The sequence below is a fragment of the Podarcis cretensis genome, assembly GCF_951804945.1.
Source record: "Podarcis cretensis genome assembly, chromosome: 1".
Taxonomy (NCBI): Eukaryota; Metazoa; Chordata; class Lepidosauria; order Squamata; family Lacertidae; genus Podarcis; species Podarcis cretensis.
Window position 1 is genome coordinate 52032229 of NC_137170.1, and position 26679 is coordinate 52058907.

At 41.1% G+C, this 26679-nt stretch overlaps 1 protein-coding gene across 3 annotated transcripts in view; it reads left to right on the forward strand.

Annotated features, from left to right (window-relative positions):
- Positions 1-1011: 1011 nt before the first annotated feature.
- The window catches only part of AMBRA1 (autophagy and beclin 1 regulator 1), a 160182-nt gene continuing 134514 nt past the window's right edge, over positions 1012-26679 (forward strand). The window contains exons 1-9 of one of the 3 annotated variants that reach the window (XM_079950768.1): positions 1017-1173; positions 5490-5564; positions 13316-13557; positions 14034-14092; positions 15414-15597; positions 16271-16443; positions 19092-19158; positions 21554-21700; positions 22625-23037. In XM_079950768.1, the coding sequence (XP_079806894.1) occupies positions 13423-13557; positions 14034-14092; positions 15414-15597; positions 16271-16443; positions 19092-19158; positions 21554-21700; positions 22625-23037 (1178 nt within the window). In that variant the 5' untranslated portion in view covers positions 1017-1173; positions 5490-5564; positions 13316-13422. Of the gene's footprint in view, positions 1174-5489; positions 5565-11140; positions 11225-13315; positions 13558-14033; positions 14093-15413; positions 15598-16270; positions 16444-19091; positions 19159-21553; positions 23038-26679 lie in introns of those variants that run through there. The other 2 variants (XM_079950766.1, XM_079950767.1) reach the window with 2 other exon arrangements.

The following is a 26679-nucleotide window of genomic DNA, read 5'->3' on the forward strand; positions in this document are numbered from 1 at the left end:
CCTTATGTAGGCTTACTCAGAAGTAAATCACAATGTGGTAGCAGTAGGAGGCCTCTTAAGTCTCTGTTTCAGCGTGGATCTACACACAGGAAAAAACACGATAAGTCACAAATTAAATCGTTATAAAAAACGGGAAAAAAAACCACTATGTAAAATCTCATAGAAAAAGTTTGTTCTACAGCACCATCTGGTGTTGCATGTTTATAACATTCAAAACACTGGTTTTTTTTTACTAATGTAGGTGAGTCATCAGTGCCACCAGTTTTAACAGCAACCCTGTGCATATTTACTTCATAACAAGTCCTGGTGAGTTCAGTGGGGCTAATCCTAAGCCAACAGCCATACATATAAAGTGCATGGTTTCCCCCAAATCCTAGCACAAACTACGGGGAAAGCTTTCAATGTATGGTGTGGATGTGAACCTTTTTTTCTGCACGAAAGTGTGCGTTCATTATAAAAAGTGGAATTAATAGTGTATGGGGAAATTTGGGAAATGTGATTTTTTTTTGGGGGGGGGGAATATCCAGTGCGCAGTCATGGTTTGCCAAATAAAGTTATACTGATTTTTTTTTTTAAGTCTTACAATAAAAATGTATTGGAGGCAGTGGTGGTTCTTTAAAAATGGTGTAGCCATTTTTAAAGAACATGTGTTGTACTTTATGGAGGTCCCTGGCAGATGATTACCAAGGGGACGAGGGCGATGTGAAGGTGAACATATCCCCTCCACGTATCCCTCGGCTAAGAGCTCGTTTCGCAGCAGACGATCTCAGAGCCCCGGAAGGAGGCGCCTCCTGACGCAGGCCTCTCCGTGGGCCCCTCCCCCTGCCTTCTTTCCCCGCCCTCCCGGTCGCGAGGACAGCGCCGATCCCGCTCTCTGCGTTCCATTCGTCAGCTCTGCTCCGCTTTTTGCGCCTGCCGTTCGATTGGCTCGGCACTCGGCATCTCCGCACTCGGCTGCTTAGGTGCTCGGCTAGGCGCCCTGGCCTTGGTAGTAACTCGGAGCAGAAGCAGCGGCGGCAGAAACTACAGGGGGAGAGGCTGCCGTCGGATTTGGGTTGTCCCTCCCTGGACCAGGCCCCGACCAGCCCGGAGCGTGCCTCACGCCACCGCTCCGGTCCTTTCCGGGATTCGAGGGCGCCAGGCCTTGGCCAGCCCCCCCCCCCGCCGCCTCAGGTAGGCTCTGGGCCTAGAGGCTCCGGGCCTGCTTCCTCTCTAGGGGGGTTGCCGGGCTCCCTCAAGCCGGCGGGGAGAGAAACGCGGCGGGTGGGGCCGGCCGGGGAGTTGGGGAGCCTGAGGCGAAGGGCGGGACGCGTTTCAGGAAGGGTCTCCTGGCGGCGTCGAGTTCCTCCGCTCCACCCCGCCCACCGCGGAGCCTCCCGCGGCCGCGTCTTTCTCGCGAGGAGGCTGCCTGGCTGTGGCCCCCGCGTCCTCCCCGCTCGGAGAACCGGCTAGCCAGACTCCTGGCGGCCTTGGCCTTCCTTCCCGGGACCCGCAGAGCGAGGCTCTGAAGGCCCGCCCTGTGTTGTTTCCGGAGCCGTCGGTCTGAATACGGGGAGCCAGCGCTTCCTTAATTTAAAATACATTCGGCTCCCCTCCGCCCACGTAAACAGTCGGCCGCACGGTTTTTTCCCTTTTTCAGGGATGCGAGGAGGGATTTTCGCAGCGGGATGTCTGTTTTCCTGTGCGAATGTGGCTCCGAGCCTGCCCGCGCTTCCTTGAGAGTAAGGCCTGGTGGGCACGGGGACCACGACGGCTTGGCTCTGAGGAAACGAGCACGAGATTGCAGGGAGAGTTGGCTGTTAGCTCGCTGGGGTCTCTCTGTACACGGGTCTTAATTAATTATTATTAATTAAGAATAATTAAATGTGAAGAGGGTTGTGAGGCTTTCTATGTAGAAGAAGGTATTTGGTTCGGAGAACTCAAGCCTGTTTCCCCCAATGTTTTTATAACTCCATCCAGCCATATATTTAACACCATAATTGGGATACAATTGTTTTTTCCGGTCATCGGGATTTTACAGAATTGTGGACTGGTATATGTTGGTGTGTGTGTGTGTGTGTTCTGTACCATGAAATTGCTTATTAGTTTTCTAAGCTGTGTGTGTTTGGTATGCTTTAAGGATTTGGACTTCACTGTGTATTGCGAGGAGAGAGTATGGCAACTAAGAATAAATGGGTTATGGAGATAGAAGACAGGTAGCTTGGAGAAGAGAGTGTGCTAAATAAACACTGAAGCCCTACTTAGCTCCCCCCCAACCCCCAATTCCAAGTTTTATTCGAAAATGGTTACTTTGCCCTCCTCACAACAAAACACATTGCAAGTTTGCAGGAAAGTACACTTAATTTTAGATAAGTTAGTTTGATGCTTTCTGTCTGAAACATGGCTAAAATTAAAATGCCAATTTGGTTATACTGTGCAAAACTGGATGTTGCAACTTCTATAAGCCATGAGGTGATCCAAAAAACGTCTTTCTGAGGAAAGTGACAACAGAGCATACGTTTTCATAAATCTTATCGGTTTTGCCTGTCTGCATAAACCTGTAGTATTTGAAATCTCAGTATTTCATGCTCACCTGTCCTCCTTTGTTTTTCTGTAAATCTCAAAGTAAATTCCACAAGTGCCTTTCACATTTGATTCAGATTTTTAAACACTTAAAGAAATTTCCTAACATGTCACCTAAATATGTTTTCTTGCAGTTTATATTAACTGCTTCTTAGATCCAGAAAATATTTTTTCATTTACTATTTTCTGGAAGCTTGTTAATATTTGAATACTGGCAGCATGTTAGTCCTATCTCAGTTCTTAAAAGGCAGATCCTTTTAGTTTGTCTTAATGTGACTTGCTTTCTGGACTGTTTATCACTTTTGTAGTTTTTCTCTGAATCCTCTTCTGCCTATCATCATCTTTCTTTAACTGAGGTATCTGGGTAAACATAACACACTGAATGAAACTTCTCTGCTCAGCATTGGGTAGTACAGAAAGAACTACAGTACAGTGGTGCCCCGCAAGACAAATGCCTCGCAAGATGGAAAACCCGCTAGACGAAAGGGTTTTCTGTTTTGGAGGCGCTTCGCAAAACGAATTTCCCTATGGGCTTGCTTCGCAAGACAAAAATGTCTTGCGAGTTCCTGCGGGTTTTTTTCCCTTCCCCCCCTTTTTCTAAGCCGCTTATCAGCTGATCCGCTAAGCCGATAAGCCGCTAAAAGCCGCTAATAGCGCTAATCTGCTAAGCCGTCAATGGGCTTGCTTCGCAAGACGAAGAAACCGCTAGACGTAGAGAATCGCGGAACGGATTCTTTTCGTCTTGCGAGGCACCACTGTACTTGATACAAATCTAATGCAGATACAGCTCTCAGGATGGCATTGTACTTTGGAGCTGCATCATTGCCTTCATTGCTCTTTTTATTTGTTTACATTTTTCTCAGAAGTGTTATTGAGTATTGGAACATCTGCTTTTATAATTGTGTATTGGATGGGTCTCGTATATACATTTTACATTTAACCTTGTTGAATTTTACTTCATTGTTAACTCCTCAGCTCTTCATTTTGAAACTATCTGGAGTTGTTTTGCTTTTCATCCAACATGTTTACTGTTACTCCCATTTGTGTTGTACTTGCAGATCTGAATGAATGGATAACTACTTCATCCAAGTATTTTTTTTTTAAATAAACGTGCTGTTGTCACCACTAAAATTATTTGGTGATATACCCTAAAACACACAAATGGTTTTGTATGATAAAACCAAGCAATAGGCACAGGAAGAACCAGCAGAGCAAATATTTTAGGTCTAAAACTGATAAATAATTTATTATTATTATTATTATTATTATTATTATTATTATTATCTACCTTTTCATCAGATTGTCCCAAGGTGGCATACCACAGTAACAATAGATTAAAACAGATTGATGTTGCTAGTCCCCTCATAAAGCAAATGAAACTGAACTATAATTGCATTTTAATACAGTTTAAAAAAAAATATTTGTCTATATATGCACAGTTGTAAAAGTTAGAGGATTGAAATTTTTGAAGGGTGGTTATATAGCTGGCCTTCTAAGGGAAGCTGGGTGAGAAAATTTATGTTGAGCTTCCTTTAAGGATGAAATCTTGAAGGAAGTGCCACTGAATTCTGTAGGATTTACCTTACTTCTGTAATTCTGTATTAATTCTGTAGGATTTACCTTACTTCTGTAATTCTGTAGGATTTACCTTACTTCTGTAGGATTTACCTTACTTCTGTAGGGGATTGGAATGTTGCTTGATGAAGCTCCAGTAAGGCTGAATGGCCAAAAAGACTAGGTTGTTAAAAAAAGAAATTAAACAAAGACATATCTACAGTATTATAATCTTAACTTTGAAACATAGGCAGGTGTACAGATAGATTCAAAAGGGTGAGCAAAAAATCATTACAAAAAAGGTAATGGAAAGTTTTATTTAATGTGAAATTGTCAAATAGCACTATTGTGCTCTTGACTGAGTATTTATGAGAGGCCCCTTTTGCAGAGGTTGACAGTATTGTGGAGTGCCTTGTTTAGGGTTTTCTACTGCTGCAGTCCTTCAGATAGCGGTGCCCAAACTTTTTTCAAAGAGGGCCGGATTTGATGACGTGAACATGCATGAGGGCTGACCAAAGTTGTTGAGCTTTTTTTTACGATTTTACCCCAAAGTTGTTGAAGTTGTTTTTTAGGATTTGACCCCAAGAAATAAACTGCCACAGGGGCCGAATTAAACAAGCCAGGAGGCTAAATGAGCCCCCCCCCCCAACGGACTTTGGACATACCTGCTTTAGAACAGACCACACTAGTGCAGTTTGAGTGTCATTAAACCATATTTTAAAACAGACAACGGCTGCATGTGTTGGTTTGTGCTGCACAAAATTTCCCCCAGTGCCCTTTCCCCATTTCTGCCATGTTGCAGATGAGATCAGCTGGCGTCTGTTTTGTCATATTTGAACCTGAGCTTATGGTTACTTCTCTTCAAACAAACCATGAATGGTAAATAAAGCCAAGAACAACTTTGGTTTGGAGAGAAGCAAACTGAGTCCGGGTTTGGACAACACAACAAGCTAAGCTCTCTGTCTTGTTTCATTTTCAATGCAACAGGAGCGGGGATGAATGCTGTGGACTCTTCTGAACAGTGTGCACCAGCACGTTGCTCATTCACATTACAACATCATTAGTTTAAAATATGGTTTAGGATGATGTGTAAACTGGGCCATTGTGTAGTATTACTGCAGTCTAACAATGTAATGTGTATATTACGTTGTATAATATATAGTTTTCACAAGGCCTTGTCTCTCAGAATGTTCTTTCTGAGTTGACAAGTTCCAGTCTGTGTTCTGTTGCCTTAACCCAACTCAGCAAAGTGCTATTAAAAGTGTGCTTACTAGAATGATCGTTTTATTATCTCTTTTTCATTTTGTCTTCATCATTTTTGCCACTGTGAAGTATAACCCAAACTTACTTTCCCTCCTTCATGTCTTCTTCAGATTATCATTCAGGAATGCACTAGTTCCAAACCTGCCAAGTTCTATCATCTGTGGATCTACTTTTCCTTTGTTTTGGTAAGAAAAATCTTAGAACTATTCTTTGATCTTTTATGTATTGAGTTGCATTGTAAACAACTGCACAGTCTCATCAATTCACATTCAGTTAACATAAATTTTAGGCTTGAGAAACTCCATGGTAAGTATCCCCCTTGAGTATAGGAGCTGGCTTTTTCTGCATTCATTCTTTGTAGATTTTTAAAAAAGATTCTCCTTTTCTTAACCATGTGAGCATCAGCATTCAGACTTAAAAAGAGATGCATTGTTTTTCGTGTTTTCTCTGTTGGCTTGAGCCTGACTTTAAGAACTTTCCTCCCTTTAAAAAAAAGTACTATATATAACTCATTTAACTTGAGTAGTCCCTATTAAAAAGAAAGAAAGAAAGAAAGCAGAATCAGTTCTTCAAATGTTGAGAAAATTATTTGGCAAGTGTGTGTATGTGGGGAGTTTAGTATCATTACCAAATCCTCGTGATTCAGCAAACTTCTATAGCAAATGGTAGGACCAAGTTTCCCCTGACTTTTGTCTCTGAGGAGAAGATGGCATTTCAGACTGTAATGATGTAAATGTGCATCCAAATGTGCATCCACAGCAGGAACATCTGGGCACATTTTAAAACTAGCTTTTGCTATTGCAACATTGATTTTCTCTCAGAAAACTCAAAATTGACCAGGCCTGCACTTACCTGATAAGAGAAAACTTATTGTACTTCACAGTTTGGTAGGAAATTGTTTCTCAAACTGAGAGTGCCAAACCACAGCAGAGACATTGCATGTGGTTCCACAGAAATAAAACTTGCCTATTATGACCTATTACATGGATACAGATGCATGGATTGTATGAACTGAAATGGGACAATTAGTTGCAGCCCTCCAGCTTTTTAATACAAAAGCCTTTGGAAAATACAATCTCATATGTGGGAATATGACTTCCCTCCCTTTTTCTCTAGAGTTGAGGCACTTGCAAGAAGTGGTACTGGAACTAATCTAACTCCCACTGTGCCAGAGGCTTTGATTGTTTTATTGTTCACTCATCTCTAGCATATGCTTCAACTGAAGTAGTGTCCACAGTTCAGAAACTATAATAAAACGTGGTTAAAACCAACCAATGTAACAAGATATTAAAGACATGTAAAGCAGCTGCTGAAAGTAAATTAGCTCAAGAACAGATCTACAGCTGCTGCTATTTTAGCCCATCAAAAGCACCTTCTTAAATATTCACTGCCTGTGAACAGTCATCAAAGTAGGGGCAAAAGAAACTATTGTTAGAAGGGTATTCCATAGACTGAATGGTACAGTGGAGAAGACCTGGATCCATGCCTTTCTATTTCACATGTGTGTAAGAAGGGACATGAACAGAGTCCCTCCAGCAGGTTGGGAAATTAGAGATGGGGAGGTATTTATGGAGGAAGAGACTTTCACTGGTATGTAGGATCCAAGCTGTACACTGCTTTAAAACTGAGAACCAGCACTTTAAATTGGGCCTGGAAGCAAATAGGCAGATAGTGCAACTGATAAAACAGGAATAATATGTTCTTTATAAAGTGTACCCATCATAAGGTGAACGGTTGGCTCTTGCACCATCTGCATCTTTCAAACAGGAGGCAGTCCTTTGTAGAGTTCATGGCAGTAATCCAAATAGGTTACAAATGACAGTGGCTAGGTGCCAGTTTGAGAGGAGCAGCCAAAATTCCCTCAGATGTTACTAATAAAGTATATTAGGGAATTTGAACACTTGTTCACATACATACAGATATCTGCCATTTTGCTTCCTATTCTCAGTTCTGTGAACAGTTTATTTAAAAAATACTTTCTTTTCCACCTTTGGATCCAGAAGGATTTTCAAGGTGGCTTATATAAAATAATGGAGTATAATTGCGTTAGGGCTGCTTCTGCGCCTTGCAGCATGTGCTGTTCTACAGGCAGTACTACAAGTTCTTCCAAAACAGTTTTCATTACTTCATTCTTTCCTTTCATCCTGCAGAATGCAGCTCCCATGCTTATATCTAGGGCAGCAAGATGGAGTCATGTATAACCAATCCTAAAAACTGCACTGGTGGTTTGTGTTCCACTGGGCCTAATTCAAGTTATTAGTAATGGCTTGCAAAGTCTTCAACAACTTAGGACTCAAACCTCCATTTCCTGCCAACTTGATCCTTAAGATTAGCAATGGGAGGCTATTGCAGCCCCCCATCAGGATTTGGGGAGCAAAGATCTGTAGAAGGGCCTTCTCCATAGTGGGACCCGAATTCTAGAATTACCCCCATAGGTATGCCTGTCACCCCCACTTTGGTTTTCAGACGTCAATTAAAGACATTTTAATTCATCTAGGCTTTTGTAGTTTAAATGTTTAACCCAAGGCAACAGTATTGGAACCAGTGTTTTAATGAGTTAATAATTGTTTTAGTGGTACATTTTTACTGTGTGTGTTATGATGGATATATGTTTGTACATCACCCTGGGCTCCTTTGGAGGAATGATGACAAACAAACAAACAAACAATAGAATGGCATCTCATTCTCATGGTTGGCAAGTGATTGGTCCTTTGTCTGGTTTCATGCTTATTATTCTCTTTCCCAGGACTCTAGGACTTGTTGCTGAGCAGGGGCAGAGAGGGAGGATCCAAGTGCAGCAGCTGTACATTGGGTCATCCACTAAGCAATAGTAGTTGGTCCTGTAACTTTTCTCAGTACAGTGGTACCTCGGGTTACAAACACTTTGGGTTACAGACTCCACAAACTCAGAAATAGTACCTCAACTTTACCTCAGGATGAGAACAGAAATCGCGCAGTGGCAGCGGGAGGCCCCATTAGTTAAAGTGGTACCTCAGGTTAAGAATGGTTTCAGGTTAAGAACAGACCTCTGGAACGAATTAAGTTCGTAACCAGAGGTACCACTGTATACTTTTAGACTTGCATTTCTTTGAAACGCTGCTAATTATTTTCATACAAAATGCCATTAATGCACAATTTCACTGTTCAGATGCTTTTGCAGGTTACAATTCATTCATTCATTCATTTGGAGTATTTACACCCCACCTACTAACCAAAGTAAGCAACTTACAATGTATTTAAAATATAGCAAAATAGGCAAGAGTTACCAGACAGGCAAAAGTGTTACCACATTCCCCCACCCCCAAATGTCCCTGCTACTACTTTGTTTTTGAAAATTTGGGCTACAGCAGATCTCATGTTGGTTAATAAGAAAAAAGTCCATTTCAGAGTTTTGAGGTGCACACCTCTGTCCATCACTGTAAATTAATGGTTACCTTCTGCTTACTATCTCTAGAGCCATTTACTGTTCATGTTCTTGTTGTCTTGTACTTTTATTACTGAAGAGCTATAGGACTCTAAATTTGATTTGCTTTCATTAGCTAATCCAGTTGCTCACAGAATGTTGTAAGACGTCTTTGAGGAAAACAAGAAAGCAGATGCTGTTGCAATCTGTGTGAAACTACTGGGACCTGTTTTGGCTATTGGTAGTTTATGCTAATACTGGCCTGCTGCTGTGGACCTTAAAACAGTGGGTTATAGCTTCAAAATAACAAATGAACTTCATTGCATTAAAGAGTTATGGCAAGAAGCATGTTCTGATAAGGGAATTAAGTTATGCATGGCAGGGAAATAAAATGTTGCTGGAATTTCATTGTTTAAAATTTGCAGTTTCTTCCATTTGGTTGAGTGAAATTGAGGTGCTCAGCCTCTTATTTAACTTTAGAGGACCTTGGTGGGCACAATTGCCTTGGAAATACCAACTGCTAGCAGGGGACAACTGCCTTCATCATGGGGCTGAGTGAGTTCCAGCTGCTCGCCTCTACTACTATGCCTCAAAGGACCTGCTGCCTGGCAACTGCCAGCAAGAAAATACTGCTTCCCTCATGGAGTGAGCAAGAGCCAGCTGCTCGGCCATGCTCCTTTGCCTCAAGATTTTAGTGAGGGCTGTTCCTGGTATGACACCATGGAAGAGCAAGGATGCAAGCAGAAAATGCTGCCTAAATAATTCTGGTTTCATGCAGTTACTGTGTAGTTTTTATTTCTGTAAGCCACTTTGAGAGCATCTCAGGGAGCATCTTGGGATTATAGAATGGGGATTGAAGTACGGTGGTACCTCAGGTTACAGACACTTCAGGTTACAGACACTTCAGGTTATAGACTCCTCTAATCCAGAAATAGTACCTCGGGTAAAGAAATTTGCTTCAGGATGAGAACAGAAATCATGCAGTGGTGGCGTGGTAGGCCCCATTAGCTAAAGTGGTACCTCAGGTTAAGAACAGTTTCAGGTTAAGAACGGACCTCCAGAATGAATTAAGTTCTTAATCCGAGGTACCACTGTATTTTAAATAATAGTAAATATGGATAGGGATCTTCACTCTCTCTTGTAATGTGATGATTTATTCTCTGTTATTAGGGGACATTTGGTCTGCTTCTCCCTGTGTTCTAAAAGTGGCTATAAGAATAAAAGGACAACTTTCCAGTAGGAATTTTGCAGCTTGTGGGGCAGCTTTTGATTTTTATGGCAAGGATTTATTGGGTACAGGAAATGCTGTCAGGGAGTGTGGAGGTTAGCAATTTCTCAGTGCAATACTGCCTTGCCAAGTCATCCTTGTTCTGCCCCCCCCCCCTATAGCCATTTATATAGCTGATGAATGCTGTATTGTGACCAGTGTCTTGGGTTTAACCTTGTGTAAATTGCCACTTTTGACCTGATATTAATATGGATACTACAATGTGCTCTGAGATACAGATGTCTGAGACGTGTGCAACACAATTCTAAACACATTTACTGAGAGGTAAGCCTCATTACCCTCAATGACTTATACTTCCTATTAAATATGGTTAGAATTGCAGCCATGCAACCCATGCCAGTGTTTTTGGTTGATTGTTCAGATTTCATGTTGGTCTTGCTCTTTCTGTGTTGAACAAGTTCATGGATTACATGAAACAAATGAAGTAGAAAGACATAGGATTTAAGTTTTGAAATAGGGATAGCCAATGTGGTGCTCTCCATATGTTCTGGGCTCCAGTTCCCATTGGCCTCAGCCAGCATGGCCAATGGTCAAGGTTGATGAAAGTATAGTTCAAAAACAAATGGAGGGCATCACATTCACTACCCATGTCTATTAGTGAAAGAGGCTTGGATTAGTCAATAATTACAGCAAAAGATATTAAGATTACTGATTGCTGAATGTTTCCTGCAGAGCAGGGGTAGCCAACATGGTGCTCTCCAGATGTTGTGAACTGCAACTTCCCATTGTTTCTCACCTTTGGGCATGCTAGCTGGGACTAATGGCAGTTGTAGTCCACAACATATGGAGGGCGCCATCTTGGTTACCCCACTGTGTGTTTGGTATCCCTAAACCTTTTGTTGCTGTTTCTGATTCATTGTATGCTTTGTGATACTCTCGGTTTATAGCAACATTGATTTCCCCTTTCCTACCTTTGTTCACTAAATAAATGTGGGCTGATTGGGTAAGTTGCACATGAAGAGCATTGGAAACATGCATGATATGAATTGGAGTCCTATGCTCTCAAGTGAGCCAAGGCTCTTCCATGTGCTTCTGTTAACTTATCCTTAATTTGTATTACCTGTTCCCAGGTGTGTGGGAGCCTTGATTTGCACCATCAAAAGCCTGGTGGAAAAGGAAAGTGTTTACTTGGTGCCAAAAGTATGTCAATAAAGGTATCAAATGGATCTTACTTAGAGATCAAGGCAGGGCTCATTATATGGTTGGATGGATGATTTTGGGTTCCAGGCAAGACATTCATGAGCTGAGGCACTTTGGATTTTTTTCAAGTTCTTCCAAGTATTAAGTATTAAGGACTGGGGTGCTCCATGACATCCCATGCTTCTTCCTCAGAGGAGGTCTCTGGTGTTTTTGTTGGCAACTGGCATCTGCATTCATTTATTCTGCTCTTGATTAAACAGGCTTTCACACAATTGCTAGAACTGTTCTGTATGTACCTGGAGTTGAAAGCAGTAGAAACGCTTTTCCAAAATCTGATAAACATTACCAGGTAGATATCTAGCATTCTTTCAGAATATTGATGAGTGAAACCAATGTATAATAGTGATGGGATATCCCTTGGAATGTCCAGGGCACACTCTCATGCCAGATCAGATTCCCAAAGGGGTTGATGTAAGTGTATTTGCTTTTGAAGTGGAAAGAAAAAGTGTGAGTGACTCCAACTTCTTCCTATTATGGAACAAGTGTGAAGGGGGAGTTTTCTCTGTTCCCAATTTGCACAAGGAATAGAAACAGGACATGAGGAAGTGCAGTTGTAAATGGTTGAGGGTAGAATGAACACTTTAATCTTCTGCATAATGGTATTTGTATTTTCTTTGTAAAAGGTTTACTTAGATTAAATCTTAAAGATGACTGGCTTTACCCATGTGATCATACAGTTGCGTAATTCTTTTAAAAACTAAAAACATCAGTGTTTGAAACAAATTAAGCCTAGGTGTTCCGCCCATTCAGAGCACCATCACCCCCGGGGCCAGTCATAAAGGAAGGAAGAAAAACCACTCTCAGATTGCACTCAGAATGGATTATGAAAGTTAATCAAATGTATACACATTAACTTTATGTAAACTTGATTTATTACACTGGTGAGCAAAGCAATTCCTCAAGAAAATTCCCTTGAGAACTCTCTCTGTTAACTTTCCTTAGTAAGGAAAGTTTCTTTTCTTGCAATTGATTAAAAATATCCGTCTTGGTAAGCAGCTGTTGTCTTGGGTCAGCAGTCTGGAAGTTGTTCTCAATAAAGTAAAATTTGTAATGAGAACTCCCCAGTTTCATATTATGCCTTTTTAGTTTGTAGTATTTGATGAGACCTGCTTTCGTAAATCCAGTTGATAGTGTGCTTGACCTGGAAATATCTTCACATCCAACTTGGTGGTGTATTTGCTATGTGATTTGGGTTAGGTCACTTTATTCGGCCTGTGACATAACTCATATGGTGAGTTTTATGATGACAGGAAGTGATTTAGCAGCAGTACAGTGGTACCTCGGGTTACATACGCTTCAGGTTACGTATGCTTCAGGTTACAGACTCTGCTAACCCAGAAATAGTGCTTCAGGTTAAGAACTTTGCTTCAGGATAAGAACAGAAATTGTGCTCCGGCGGCGCAGCAGCAGCAGGAGGCCCCATTAGTTAAAGTGGTGCTTCAGGTTAAGAACAGCTTCAGGTTAAGCACGGACCTCCGGAACGAATTAAGTACTTAACCTGAGGTACCACCGTAAATGTAATCTGTTTATGTTCTATCTTTCTCAAATATATTTTTTTTAAAGCTGAAACTGTCTTGACTGGAAAATACTTTTATTCTAAATATTACAAAATACATTTGAAAATGAAATTGCCACAAATCAATTCTTACGAAGAGTTATTTAAAAAAAGTTTGACAAGAGTATCCATGTAGTGAAGTGAACATGAATCAGGTGTTCAGTGAACCATAGCTAATAAGAGAGTGACTTGCTGTTTGTTAAATCTCCAACCACACAAAGTTTTTCTTGTAAGACTTTGCAGGCCATCTACTATGTGTTAGATTTGCCATGAAAATGCTGGACCTGGGCCCATCATTCTGCAACCTGAGGAAGATCTGTCTTGAATGTGCTGCAAGTACAGTGGTCTCTCTTGAGAATCTGATGATGATAATAGTAATGCTATGTTGGTGGGGATGGAATGTTAACAATTACACAGAGAGATACCAATTTGTATTGACCTCTTGGAAACTTCTGACTTGGGTTCCTTGAAATATATCTTCACTATCTAGATTTCCATGAGGACAGCCTTGCAAGGAGTGGATGGCACTTGTGTAGATTATTGGCACTTGTGATCTGGTGTCTCTCGGTGACTCATTCCCCTGAGACAGTAAAAGCCATGAAGGTTGTACCAGAGAAGAATGCTGTTCGAATCCTTTGGGGCCGAGAACGGGGCACGCAAGCTTTGGGAGCACAGCGTCTTCTGCAGGAGTTGGTAGAAGACAAAACCCGTTGGATGAAATGGGAGGGCAAGGTAAAGCTCCTTATGACACACTTACAAGTCAACTGAACTTAGGAAGCTGCCTTGCACAAAATCAGAACATTGGTTCATCTAGGTCAGCATTGTCTACACTGACACTACTTCAGGGTTCCCTATGTGGGTCTTACCCAGTCCTACCTGCACATACAGTGATCTAGGATAGTTTGGCATACAAAGCAAGTTCTTAACCATGGAGCTTCAGGCTGTGTATGACACTTCTGCCTGTGGGTAATTTGAGTTATATATACTTCTTAGGTTTCTGAATTTGAATTAAATATTTTTATCTGGTATGTGCCAGATTCAGAATAAATGGATAGAACCTTTTAAATTTTTTATAACCCTTTGATACTCCTGGAACAATTGTGCAAAAGTATCATTTCTTCTATCAAACTTCACACGAGGGAGGGGTGCTGGTATACTTCACTGATACTTTGAGCTCAGAAAATGTTTTGTGCTCTTTTGACTTTCAGAAGGTTGAGTTGCCAGACAGTCCACGCTCCACCTTTCTACTGGCATTCAGTCCAGACAGGTACACATCTATGTATATATTTTCTGTTCTCTTTTTATTTATTAATTATTTATTTTATGTTCCCTTTTATCTGTTAGAAAGATTTGTGAAGAGAAATGTTCCTCAGCATACCTGTGAGAGCTTCCAAAGAGTCTTTCAGCTTCGCTATACCAAGTGCTGCTCACTCTTTTGATTATTTGAAACTACTTGTGTACATGGAATACTCTTTTTGAACTATGATAATGACAGAATGTAGACTTGCAAAGAACTTGGTAGCAGGAGATGTTCATATAAACTGGTGAAATGCTTGTTGTGTTGGTTGGTTCAGGGACCCTACAGGGAAGGCGCGAAGTCCTTGAGAGCCCTGTGCAGGTTTTGTCCCTACTGTGGTAGTATCAATTTTCCTTTAGTGAATACAGCTTTTGCTCCTCCACCCTCTCAAATGTCATTGTAGTCTGCTTGCTTTTTGTTTCATAGAACACTATGCAAGGCAGAGCCAATGAAAACTTACTCCATCCCTGTTTGCATAGTCACCTCATGTTTTGTTTTAATTGGTCACCCCAGAGCAGGGGTAACCAACATGGTGTCCTTGAGGTTGTCCCTATTATCCCTGACTATCAGCTATGCTGGTTGAGACTAATGATAGTTTGGAGTCCAGGAGCATTTGGAGAGCATTGCATTGATTACCCTTTTTCTAGAGTGTGACAGATGAGAACCAGGAATTGGCTTTCATATACAAGAGAGCTTAGGGCCTGGCTACTGTCCAAATGTACCACAAGCAAGATTGTTGCAGTGCATATCAGAAATAAGTGATGTTTGAAAATTGGGAGTGACTCACCCTGTAGGGATGGTAGGGTATAGATATTAAGGTGGAAAGCACAATTTGGAGAACCTATCATTTTATGAGCATTTGACCAGTTAAAAAATATAGTTGAGTATACTACTCTACTATTCTTGAGTAATGGTTAAGTCTTTTTGGAGTATTTACTATATTAGAATGACAAAAATGTACTTTAATTATTAACAGGTAACTATTCTCTTACCTGTTAATCTTGGAAATACAATTATTAACTTTTAACAATCTTATGTAAGCTTTCTAAAACTCAAGTATGTGTGCTGTGAGGCTGGTTAGATTGAAGTATCATTGACTTATTTTTAGAAAGTTGGTCTTGGAGCTGTGATGTCTTGGTGGTTTGGGTGTTGGGCTTGACAGCCAATGAGGCATATCTGTACAGGTTCATATTTTTCTCTCCTCTGTTTCTGCATCCAAAATTGCTTGCTAAACAACCTTCTCTTCCCATCCTCCCTCCCCTTCTTTTATGTTGCTTTTTAATTTCCCCAGGACCCTTATGGCTTCTACTCATGTGAATCACAATATTTACATCACTGAGGTGAAAACGGGCAAATGTGTTCACTCTCTAGTTGGGCATCGACGCACACCATGGTGTGTAACCTTTCATCCTACCATTCCAGGGCTTATTGCTTCAGGGTGCCTTGATGGAGAGGTTAGAATCTGGGATTTGCACGTAAGTTCCTTTTAATGCTCTTTACCTCACTCTATGCCAGGCTAATACATGCATTGCCACACTGGTGTGGGACCTTCTTCACTGTAGCATTTTCTCATATTATTCTGGTAATAGGGATAAACCCAAATACATGGTTCCATCCCTCCAAATATTACCTGTTTACCTTACTGTTATGGATTTGTTTTATTTTCTGATCATGAAATGCTAACTCTGCCAGTTGAGAGCCTTATTGGCAAGCTGTAGCAGAAATCTTGTGCTAGTTAATGATAAAGCCTTTGGAGGACCTATAATTATTTCTGCAAACATTTCAGTGAAAGATTACTGTAGGTTTCAAGAATTAAAAAATGCTTTCTAGTAGTACTGTAGTGTGTCATGACCTTTATCCATACTAATGTTGAAGGGCTGAAATGTTTCTACATAATCAAATTCTTTTAATTACTCTGGAACATTCAGTGAGTCTCAGACAGCCTATACAAACAGTATATAATGATTTTCCTGTAATTAGTGAGACAAAGGTCTTTAAAATTTGGCTATGCAGTTGGGGGTGATATAAAACGGAAGCACATGTGATGATGCTTGTGATATAAATCTAGGTCACCATATAGTGTATATGGGATCCTGTTTGGAATTACTGTGTTTCAGTACCATTGACCATAGATTGGTTTGCTCCCAGGGTGGAAGTGAGAGCTGGTTTACAGATAGCAACAATGCCATAGCATCTTTGGCTTTCCATCCAACGGCCCAGCTCCTGCTAATTGCAACAGCCAATGAGATCCACTTCTGGGACTGGAGTCGCCGGGAGCCTTTTGCAGTTGTGAAAACAGCCAGTGAAATGGAGAGAGTCCGGTGAGTAATCCTTCTGCATGAGTGTATCTAGTTGAAGACGAAGATAAGAGGGAGCAATCTTTAGGAGAAATCCTCAAGATAATTGCTTGGGACACAGTTTTAGCCAGAAATGGAAAAAAAAAAACCCTATGACACTGGAGACAGCTTGGAAAACTCTTAATTGCACCCCAGGGTTCACTAGTAAACCAGAAGATGAAAGTACGGTCTTGAAGGCACACAGTGTGGTTTAACTGCTCAAGTCAAGTAGGCCTGGCCCTATAGACTGCAATCATATTTATTTATCTGCTTACTGTGTTTCTAATTCTAAGAAGTAGCATTAAAATAATAAGCTCAAAACAGATAATTATGGCCATAGAAATACCACCTTAAAAAATAAGGATAAAAGATAAGATTTTAAAGGCCTGTGAGAATAAAAACATCTTCACCGATTTTGAAAAGCATTCCGAGCAAGGGGCCACTATCCTGGCTTCCTACCTTTCTTTAGCTTGTGGGGGCACACAATGATAAGAGGTCATTGTTGGGTACATATGGGAAAAGAGGATCCTTTGGCTACTGTGGTCCCAAGCTTATGAATGGCTTTAAAAGTCAGAACCTGGAATTGAATTGGAACTGGAATTGGGCTGGGAGTCAGTGAAGATGATTAAGTCCTTGTGTAATACAATCATAGTTAGTACTCTTTCAGCCATATTCTGTACTGATGGCAGTTTCCAGCAAGCCTTCAAAGGTAGCACCACATATAATGTATTACAGTAATCTATAAGGAAAATTGTATAAGCTAACTCTGATGTTACAGGACAAGTATTAGAGTATTCTGCTGCTGTGATTTGATACGGTTTTAATTGATGGTTTTATTCTGTTAATGTATTCTAAACGTATTTTGTGTTCTTAGCTGCCATGTGCTCTTGTTATAGGAAGGCTGGGAGTATACACATGATGGACAAAAGCAAATATTTTTCCAGACAAATAGCGGGACAAACTTGGCACTATTTATAAAACCTGCCATAGAATATCCCTGGTAGTTGCTATTACCAGTGCATTTATTATGGAGCAGCAAGAGACTAGTTATCCAGAGTTTTACTTGAGCAGAGAAATGTGTCATTTTTTACAGGCTCACCTGTTACAGTTTTTCATTGTGTAGGTACATTTTTCATACAACTGTAGCATTTCATTAGTACTGTTACCAGGCAATTGGGCAGTAATATGGGATTCATTGAATGTTTTACTTAGAATCATGTAGGGCAGAGATTGCCTGAATTATTGTTAGAATGTATACCAGAGCATGAATATCTGTTTAAAATCCAGACATGGGAAGGCATTTTCCAGTTGTTACTACTATTTCAGGATCTCTTGGTAGTCAGAGCTAGCTTAGCCCAACTTTTATATCTCAGGCAGACAGTGTCAGGTTGCATCATGTGACTTGGTCATGCAGCCTATAAAGTTAACAGAAAATAACTGAAGATGGCTAGAAGCAGCTCTGTGCTATTAGAGAGAGGGGTCTTATGAAGGAGTGCAAAATGATGTAGACAGGTGAACATGTGGTTGCTCTTTTGGAGGCTGCTACTGTGGGTTGTCTTAACAAATGACGAGTTCTAGGCATTCTAAGTAAGGTCAATGCTAGATTTCCCCACTAGTTTCTTGTTAACTATAAAGCATAGTGGTGTTTAGCCTTTGTTGAACAGGAAGAAAAATACATTAATGACTCATTAGAGGAAGAGAAGCTAATTGTCATATCTGTTTTGAAGTTTTGGTAGTGAGAAATGGCAGTTAGGAGTAAAATGTAGCCATGAAGTAAGTAAGTAAGTAATTTGTTTGTTTGTTTGTTTGTTTACTTAAATTTGTATACCAACCTTTATCCATAGACCTCAGGGCGGTCCTGGAAGCTAATGGAAGGTTAATTCTTTGCTAATATACTTAGCACTATATACAGGAAACATGAGATTATAATGACAATACATTGGGCTAAAGTACTGTATCTACCATCTGTAAGACTTAAATAATTAAGCTAAAGCACCATAAAGCAAGTTTATATCTTGGGAAGTAAAATTTTATTTTCTTCAAATTTTGTAATATGTATAACTATTCATTTTGGAGGTCCTTCTTTTTTACACTTGGAAGAGTTTACTCTTGAATTGGAATTCATGAACAAAAATTGAACAAAGTAGTGTGTCGAGATCTTGCTTTTTGGGCCTTTGGATACGGTGCTCAGATTCCTGTTTTCTTAGCCTTCTCTTCAGATTTCTTGCTCAGATATGGAGATATAAAACCAGCCAGTTGTTTTCTTTTCTTTCTAAAAACAATATACCGTGGAGTCTGAAACGCGGCAAGCTCACATGCTTCTGTGGCCATTCAGCTTCCTCAATCTACCATGCAGTCTTCTTCCTTAGCACTTCCTGCTATTTGAATGTTCATTTTGCTAAATTGTGTACAGTGTTTCCTCATTCACATGCATGGCAGTGTTTGGCCATTGTGGGAATTGGGTACACTTCAGGGATGGATGAACATCTCCCACTCCCTGTTATTTGTGAATCTGAAACTTGGTGTTTCTTTACATTGTGGCACACTACAGAAATGCAAGAAGTCCTTCTCGATAGTACTATTTGATGGAACAGCTTGTTCTGTTAAAATTAAACCTTTCTTCTTTGTTTCAGACTAGTTCGGTTCGATCCTCTTGGGCATTATTTACTCACAGCAATTGTTAACCCTTCCAATCAACAGGTAACTTTTTTATTCCGTTATTAGATGTATAACTGGTGTTTCCTGGTGTAGAGTTCTGTGTCTTATTAAATAGACAGTGGATATTTGCTGTTTTTTTTAAATTTCTTTTTATTGAGTTTCACTTAAATAACCAAAAGAAAAAACAAAGCAACAGTTTTAGGGGGGGGGGAACATACTCCCAAAAATGTTATTTTTGTTCCAAAACATTCCAGTGATTAGAGGTTCCACAATGTTTAAGGATTGGCAGAAAACTCTTTCAAAATTTATATGGCAAGGGAAAAGACCGAGAATTAGATTCAAATTACTCACAGACTGAAAAGAAAGAGGGGGATTCTCGGTGCCAAATCTGAAACTATACTTCGAGGCCTCCTGCCTTTGCTGGATCAAAGATTGGATCAATTTGGAAAACACTGACCTGTTAGACCTAGAAGGTTTCAACAACAGGTTCGGTTGGCACGCCTACTTGTGGCTAAATAAAGAAAAGGTACATAAAGGGTTTTCATTAGAGGACCACTATATGAAGTTTGGGAGAAAAATAAAAAACTTTTAGAATGGAAAATACCCTGGTGGTTATCACCAATTGACATTTTAACTACCAAAAAAGCAAATATGGAAGGAGAAAGATTGACCTACGTAGACCTACTGATAAGATCAGAAAGCGGCTGGAATTGAAACATATGAGGAGTTGAAAGACAAATTAACAGGCTGGCTGCAATATCATCAAATAAACGCAATATGGATGGAAGATAAGAAAGTAGGGATAAGTGAGAAAAAATCTAAATTTCAAATAGAAATAATTGAAGGCAAAACCAAGTTATTATCCAAAATGTATGATATACTATTGGAATGGGACACTAAAGACGAAGAAATAAAGGAGGTCATGACAAAATGGGCAATGGACTTGGGATACAATATAGAATATGAAAAGTGGTCGAAATTATGGAGCAGTGGAATGAAATTCACGGCATACATCACACCAGCAAAATTAGGAAAAATGTACAAAACAGGAAATAAGGCCTGCTGGAAGTGTAAAATTAAAGAAGGCAATTTCCACCATATGTAGTGGACTTGTGAAGAAATGAAAAAAAAATGGGATCTAATTTATAACGAGCTAAAAAAAATATTTAGATATTTGCTGTTTTTAAACTGACTGAATATGAATGGTCTAGGTGTATTTGATGTAGAATGCTTAAATCTAAATATGTGTGAATCTGGTGACACCTGGATAGAAAACCACGTGGTTATTTGGTCTTGGCTTTCTTTGAAAAGAAAAAAGGCTGTGATATAGTACTACAGAATAAATGTTTATTCATACCCAAAGTTCTGAAATTTTCAAGAATACTTGGCCTTGCTGTGCTGCTGATTGCTTTGCTGTTGTAGCTATCCATACTGGTCAGCCCAAAGCTTCCTTGTCTGTGATGAAGTTTATGAGTTGCATTAGCGCTTCACTCCTGTGAACTGTGTAAGACTAATATGGTGCCCTCTCCCTTGACAATCTTCTGCTTTCTCTCTCAGGTCTTAAAATGGTACCTATTGCTTGTTCAGAGAGAATCTGGAGCAGGGGTACCTTATTGTACTGATGGCTGACTGGGTCATATTGCTCAAGGTCATGTCCTATACATATAACTTGTGACATCCTATTCCTCGAGGCGATCAATTTAACTCTTTCAGCTACTTCCCCCCTCAGGCAGATCTCAAGCAGCCTCGTGGCTTCTGTTTGGTTCAGTTTGCAATAAAAGCAGGATTTTAAAAAAAAAATTAATATAGACGTTATTGGAGTGTGGTGTCTCCCAGGCTCATGAACTGGAAGCCTGGCTCTTGTAGCTGCCAACAGCACCCCCACCAATTTTGGTGGCAGCTTTTTTTAAAAAAGGGATAGCTCTGAGGTGGGCAGATCCAGTCCCTGAATGGGGATATAAATCATTTTCTCCCTCGTCATCAGCTTGATCATTGGAGCAGAGACAGGGTATCCTCAGCTGATCTGCACAGAGCAATTGAGGAGGGAGATCTGTGGGTGGGTGTGTACGCGTGTGCGCGTGCGTGCGCATGCACGCATGCACATGTGCATATACGCTACACGTATATGGTTCCAGGAGGGTTGACTGAGGGTGAATGTGACCCTCAGGCCAAAAAGGCTAGCTGCTCTTTGTATAAAATGAAGTTGTGGTCCACCTTTGGCAGAATTGCCATTGTTGGAGTTAACTGTAACAACATGAGTTACCTTTGTGTTTCTTTCCTGGATCTAAGTAGTTAAAAATAATAGTAATAGAGAGTCTCGCAGTAACTTTGTCCTGCCCAAGGGCAGTCTCTGCTTTGCTTGTGGCAAAGTGCATCCTGTTTTTGCATCATCTTATTTTGATGCAAGGTAATTGATCACTTGCACTTTCTTCTGCAGAACGATGAAGAGGTGGAAATACCTGTGGATAGTACCGAAATGCCACACTATCGTCAGCGTTCCATCCTCCAATCTCAGCCTGTGAGACGCACACCACTCCTTCATAACTTCCTGCATATGCTGTCCTCACGTTCTTCTGGTATCCAGGTGGGAGAGCAAAACGCCATGCAAGACTCGGCTACTCCCTCCCCTCCTCCTCCTCTCCCTCCTCCTCCACCACCACCACCTCCACCTCCACCACCACCACCTCCAGCTAGTGAAGCCTCTAGAGCATCTGCCTATAATGGCCTCAGTGAGCCTGTCAATTTCCCCTCAGTAAAATGTTGCCAACATCTGGGGGTGCTGTGCCTTTGCAGGCGATGTTCTAGTGCAAGACTTCCTTCTCTTTTTCCGTCCCAGGACAACACCCCTTCCACATCCTCTGGGTCCACTGGCACTTCCTTTTCTTCTGTGCAAATGGAGCCTTACCAGCCCCAGGAGCAGGCAACTACAGCACAGCAGGAGCAGGGACTCCTTAACCGACCATCTGCTTTCAGCACTGTACAAAGCAGTACTGCGGGCAACACCCTGCGCAACCTTAGCCTCGGCCCCACTCGTAGATCCCTTAGTGGGCCTTTGTCTGGCCACTCGTCCAGATTTCACCAGTCTACAAGAGAGATGGCCTCTGGGTTGGAGGGTTCTGAGTGGACTCGAACAGTGTTGAATATGGGCCCTCGCTCTGAGTTGGAAGGTATGCCTCCTCCTAGAACCAGTGCCTCTTCAGTGAGCTTGTTGTCGGTACTGAGACAGCAGGAAGGAAGCTCCCAGTCCTCTGTATATACTTCAGCTACAGAAGGGAGGGGTTTTCCAGCTCCTAGTGCTGAAGCTGAAAGCACTAGCAATGCTGGTCCAAGCAATCCAACCAGCATTCGCAATGAGTTTCAGTGTGACTTGAGGCGGTTCTTCTTGGAATATGATAGGCTTCAGGAGCTAGATCAGGGGATAGGTGGTGAACCCAGTCAGTCACATCAAGCCCAGGAGATGCTTAATAACAACATCGAGCCTGATAGACCTGGTCCTTCTCATCAACAGACCCCACATAGCAGTGAAAACAATTCCAATTTGTCACGGGGGCACCTGAACCGCTGTCGAGCCTGTCACAACCTGCTGACTTTTAACAATGACACACTTCGCTGGGAAAGAAGTACACCTAGATATGCACCAGGGCAGGTCCAAAGCACATTTGAAGGTGTGCCATCCAGCAGTAGCCAGCTACCACCTTCCGAGAGAATGGAAAGTAGAACTTCTCCCTCTAGCAGACTGCCACTGGGAAGATCTTCTAATCCGCCAGAGGAAAGGACCGTGGGAGTGGTCTTTAACCAGGAGACGGGGCACTGGGAAAGAGTTTACAGCCAATCTGCTTCAAATAGACCTGGGAATGTATCACAGGACGCCTTAAACCAGGAAATGCCTGAGGAAAGTTCAGAGGAGGATTCGCTTAGGAGGTAAGATTGCTAGACCGTTCTAATTCCTCCTCAGTCTTTCTGAAGCTGTACCATTGAAGTGTGAACTACTGAAGATCTGGAGGTACTCATTTCTGATGCTGTCATGAATCTGGCTGGTAGCAGTATTGGATTCAGGGATCAGTTGCTGGCTGCAGTGGGGCTCCTATCTAAAGCATAGAGTAAGCCTGTACACATTCAGAGGAGAGAACTATAATTTCTAGCTGAAGGTAACTATTCTCCCTAAGTCTCATTCTTACGTCATTGAGGCATTGCTTGGAGTAGCTAACTGTAGCACTTGTTAACAATGGCAGCAAATGCAGTCCACTAGGCTTTTCATATATTCCCAGTTGTTAAGAATAGGGAAAACTCGATTTTCTTAAAGATGGGATGAGCAGCGCCTTACTTTTCAGAAATAATTCTGAATCTAAGATGGTTCAACTACTTATCATTACATCTGCATGTGACAGTTATTTCTCTGATAGTAAGAAATAATGCCAATTCTTACGTCACCTTGTTCTTGAATTGTATGTCTGCCAGTGACTTGTAGGTGGTTGAGATAGTATCTGAAACATTTCTTCCTGGTATTGGATCATGCCTGATCACCACAAAAGAAAACAAACAGGAATGCTGATGGTATATTTTGAGGGAATTATATCCCTTTCCTTTATTGCTTCAGGAAATCTGCTCCTGAATTGATTTGAGAATAACATTTCTCTTTGCTGCATGATGAATATTGGTGATGACAGAATAACTCCTATTTTAAAGTTACAGATTTTTTTCCTATTTTAAAATCCCTGCCTCTATTCCCCCACTTCCCTGCATTTTTCTGGCTGCTTGTAAGATTACATTTTCTTTTCCTAAGTTTACCTAACACTCATCTTGTCAGGTGTCCGTTGTTCATGAATGACTAATCTTACCTTGAATGCCTTTGAAATTGGCAGCTGTCCTCTTCATACCTATACAGGCCCTCACCCACCAAATGGCATGCAGGTATTGCATCAGTTCAAACCATTTTGCAGCAACCAAGGGGCTTTCACCTTAGGCTGAACTAGTGATGTTCTTTGAACGGCAAGGAACAGTGATTACCGCATGTAGGAGGCCCTTCAGCATTTGCTGTGTTTAACAGGCCTGGAAAGTGATCTGTAGACCCTCTTTCCTAGAGGACTAAACTAGAAAGAATGGGATTGCATTTAATTAAAGTATTGATGATGTATAGTCTCAGAGAAGTATCTGTTTGTTATGCTGCCCCATTGTCTAATAAGAAACCAGAAGAGGCGGTCAGTGCTTTCTTTTTCCAAACTTTTATTAGGCATTACAGATATATATCATCTTAAAACATTCATATATGTTTTTTAAAAAATAAATACAAAGAAAAAGCCATATAAGAGACATAGTAACAGGGACAAGGGGACTGAGTGAAAGAGTGCCTGTGCATGCAAACAAAAAGGAAAGCTGTGGAGAGTATCTGTGGGGCCATGGAATTGGATTGGGGAAGAGGAAAGTAGATTTATGAGAGAGAAGACTTGGAAGACTTAAAAGCCTCCAAGGCAGTCTTTTCCAACCTGGTGTGCTGGCTGGTGCTGATGGGAGTTGCAGTGCAAAACATCTAGAGAGCTTCGGGTTGGCTCCTTTTTCTCTAGTGCAGTTATAGTTTAGAAAGCAAGCTGGTTCTTTCTTAGGGATTGGTCATTGTGACCTATTTGGACTTCTCTTTCTTTGTTGCTTACGATCCAGCTGATTGAATATTTGGGGTGACTTAACTGTCATAGATGCTTATGTTCCTGCCATCCCCTCTGAGGTGCTGGCAGCTGTGACTGACATTTTATCTCTCTGACCAGATGCTTCTTGCTATGGTAAATGAATTTATAGTATGCAGCCTAGTGCTCAGGCTTGTTTTTGGTATTCAGTCCTTAAGAATTCCAGTAGCACAAAGCTTCAGTAGCTTTTCGCTGTGCAAAACACTATTTCACATTCTCTTCACTTCTGACTCTAATGAATATTTTCCCTTTTTCAGTATGAAACAGGAGCTGGTGCCTCAGTTACTCTTACTGTTACTAGTGTGAGTCCTATGCCAGGAGTATTTAAATCTAGGAATGTATTTGAAGGGACAATTATATGGGACCTCTGGCAAAGAGGGAGAGTAGTGATCAGGTGGACAGGACTCTGGGAGTATGCTACTTCTCTGTTTCAGACGTTACCGGCAACAGTGTTAAGTAGAAACTATGGTAAAACTTTTTGTGCAACTGGAGGTAGAAGTGAATGAGGCCAGAGGCTGTGACAGGATACTACAATTGTCAACAGGGTTCAAAATTAGCAGGGCGCCAGGCACATTTTCCGCCTAAAGATTCACAATTTGTGAGCACCTCAAAAAGTCTGGGTGCCATTTTTTGTACCTGGCTGTCACTCAAGGATTACTGAAATGTATGTTCTTTGAAGTATATGTCAAGGATAGACAATATGTTAAGGAGTTTCATAATAAAGAGTAGAGTGTTTTGAAAACTGAAGCATGGTACCAATATTTTTATTGTAAACACCAAATTAAACATGTATTAACAATTCCTGCTAAAAATGTGATATTAACAATGTGTCACTTAAGTGAATTGCGTATTCGTTCATGTTTATCAAAATAATAAATACAAAGTGCTGCCAACCCCCCCCCCCATGGCAACTAGACATTCTGTTTGGGTGCCCACAACCCAGGTCCCAGAAGCCTTTTGGCTCATAGCTTTTTTATCCCAGTTTCTAACACTGATTGTGAAGGGACGTGATGGAGTGAAGCTGTTCTGTAAAGTTATACCTAGTTTAACTTTCTGTAGTTTAATTGGCGCATTGAACATTGCTAGGAAGGCAATAGAAAGCCAGTGACAAGGCTGAAACCTGATTGTTAATGTGCCCCCACTCACCCATCCCTATGGAGATGTGAGCTATTATGTCCCAGGTCTAGCTTCTGAGCAGCGTTCCAGGGCAGTTCCTATTATAGACCAATACTTGAAATCTTGAGCTAATGTTGTTGATCTAAATAATTGCTGAAATGTCAAAGTGGGAAATAAGGCACTGCAGTCCTCTATCAATTCATAAAAGCCAAAAGTGTGTGTACTATACTGCAAGCTTCTTTTGCTGTCAACTAGAAATCCAGGATATGGGAGTTCTCCCAGACTGAGAGTTTATGAATGGCTAAAGGAAACCAGAGTCTACTATTGGTGACCTGAACCAGCTCTCAGCAGCAGCAGCCTCTGAATATCAAAACTGCTAAACCAAGGTCAGAAATGAAGGGAAGAGCTGGTTATTATTTTACTATTGTTACTTTTCTAGATTACTCTAGTAATCTAGAGTAATCTGTGGTGTCACACACATTTTGAGCAGCAGACAACACGAAGGTGCAGAACTCCCAAGGAAAGTCATGTGGCTGTGATGATGTACTAGAGGTGAGGGATCAGCAAATAAATTCTGGTATTAAATAGTGTCTGTTGCTAGTTCATCCAGCAGATGTCACACTTAGCAATGCAGCTGTTCAATTGGTAGCTGAAAGCCTTAAAAGAAGGTTGAAAGATGAAGACAGGTTGTGCTTGCTACCTATGCGTGGGCTTCATTTCCTTGACCTCGTTTATCTGTTTGAGAAATTCCTTATTTGTGAAGTGTGCG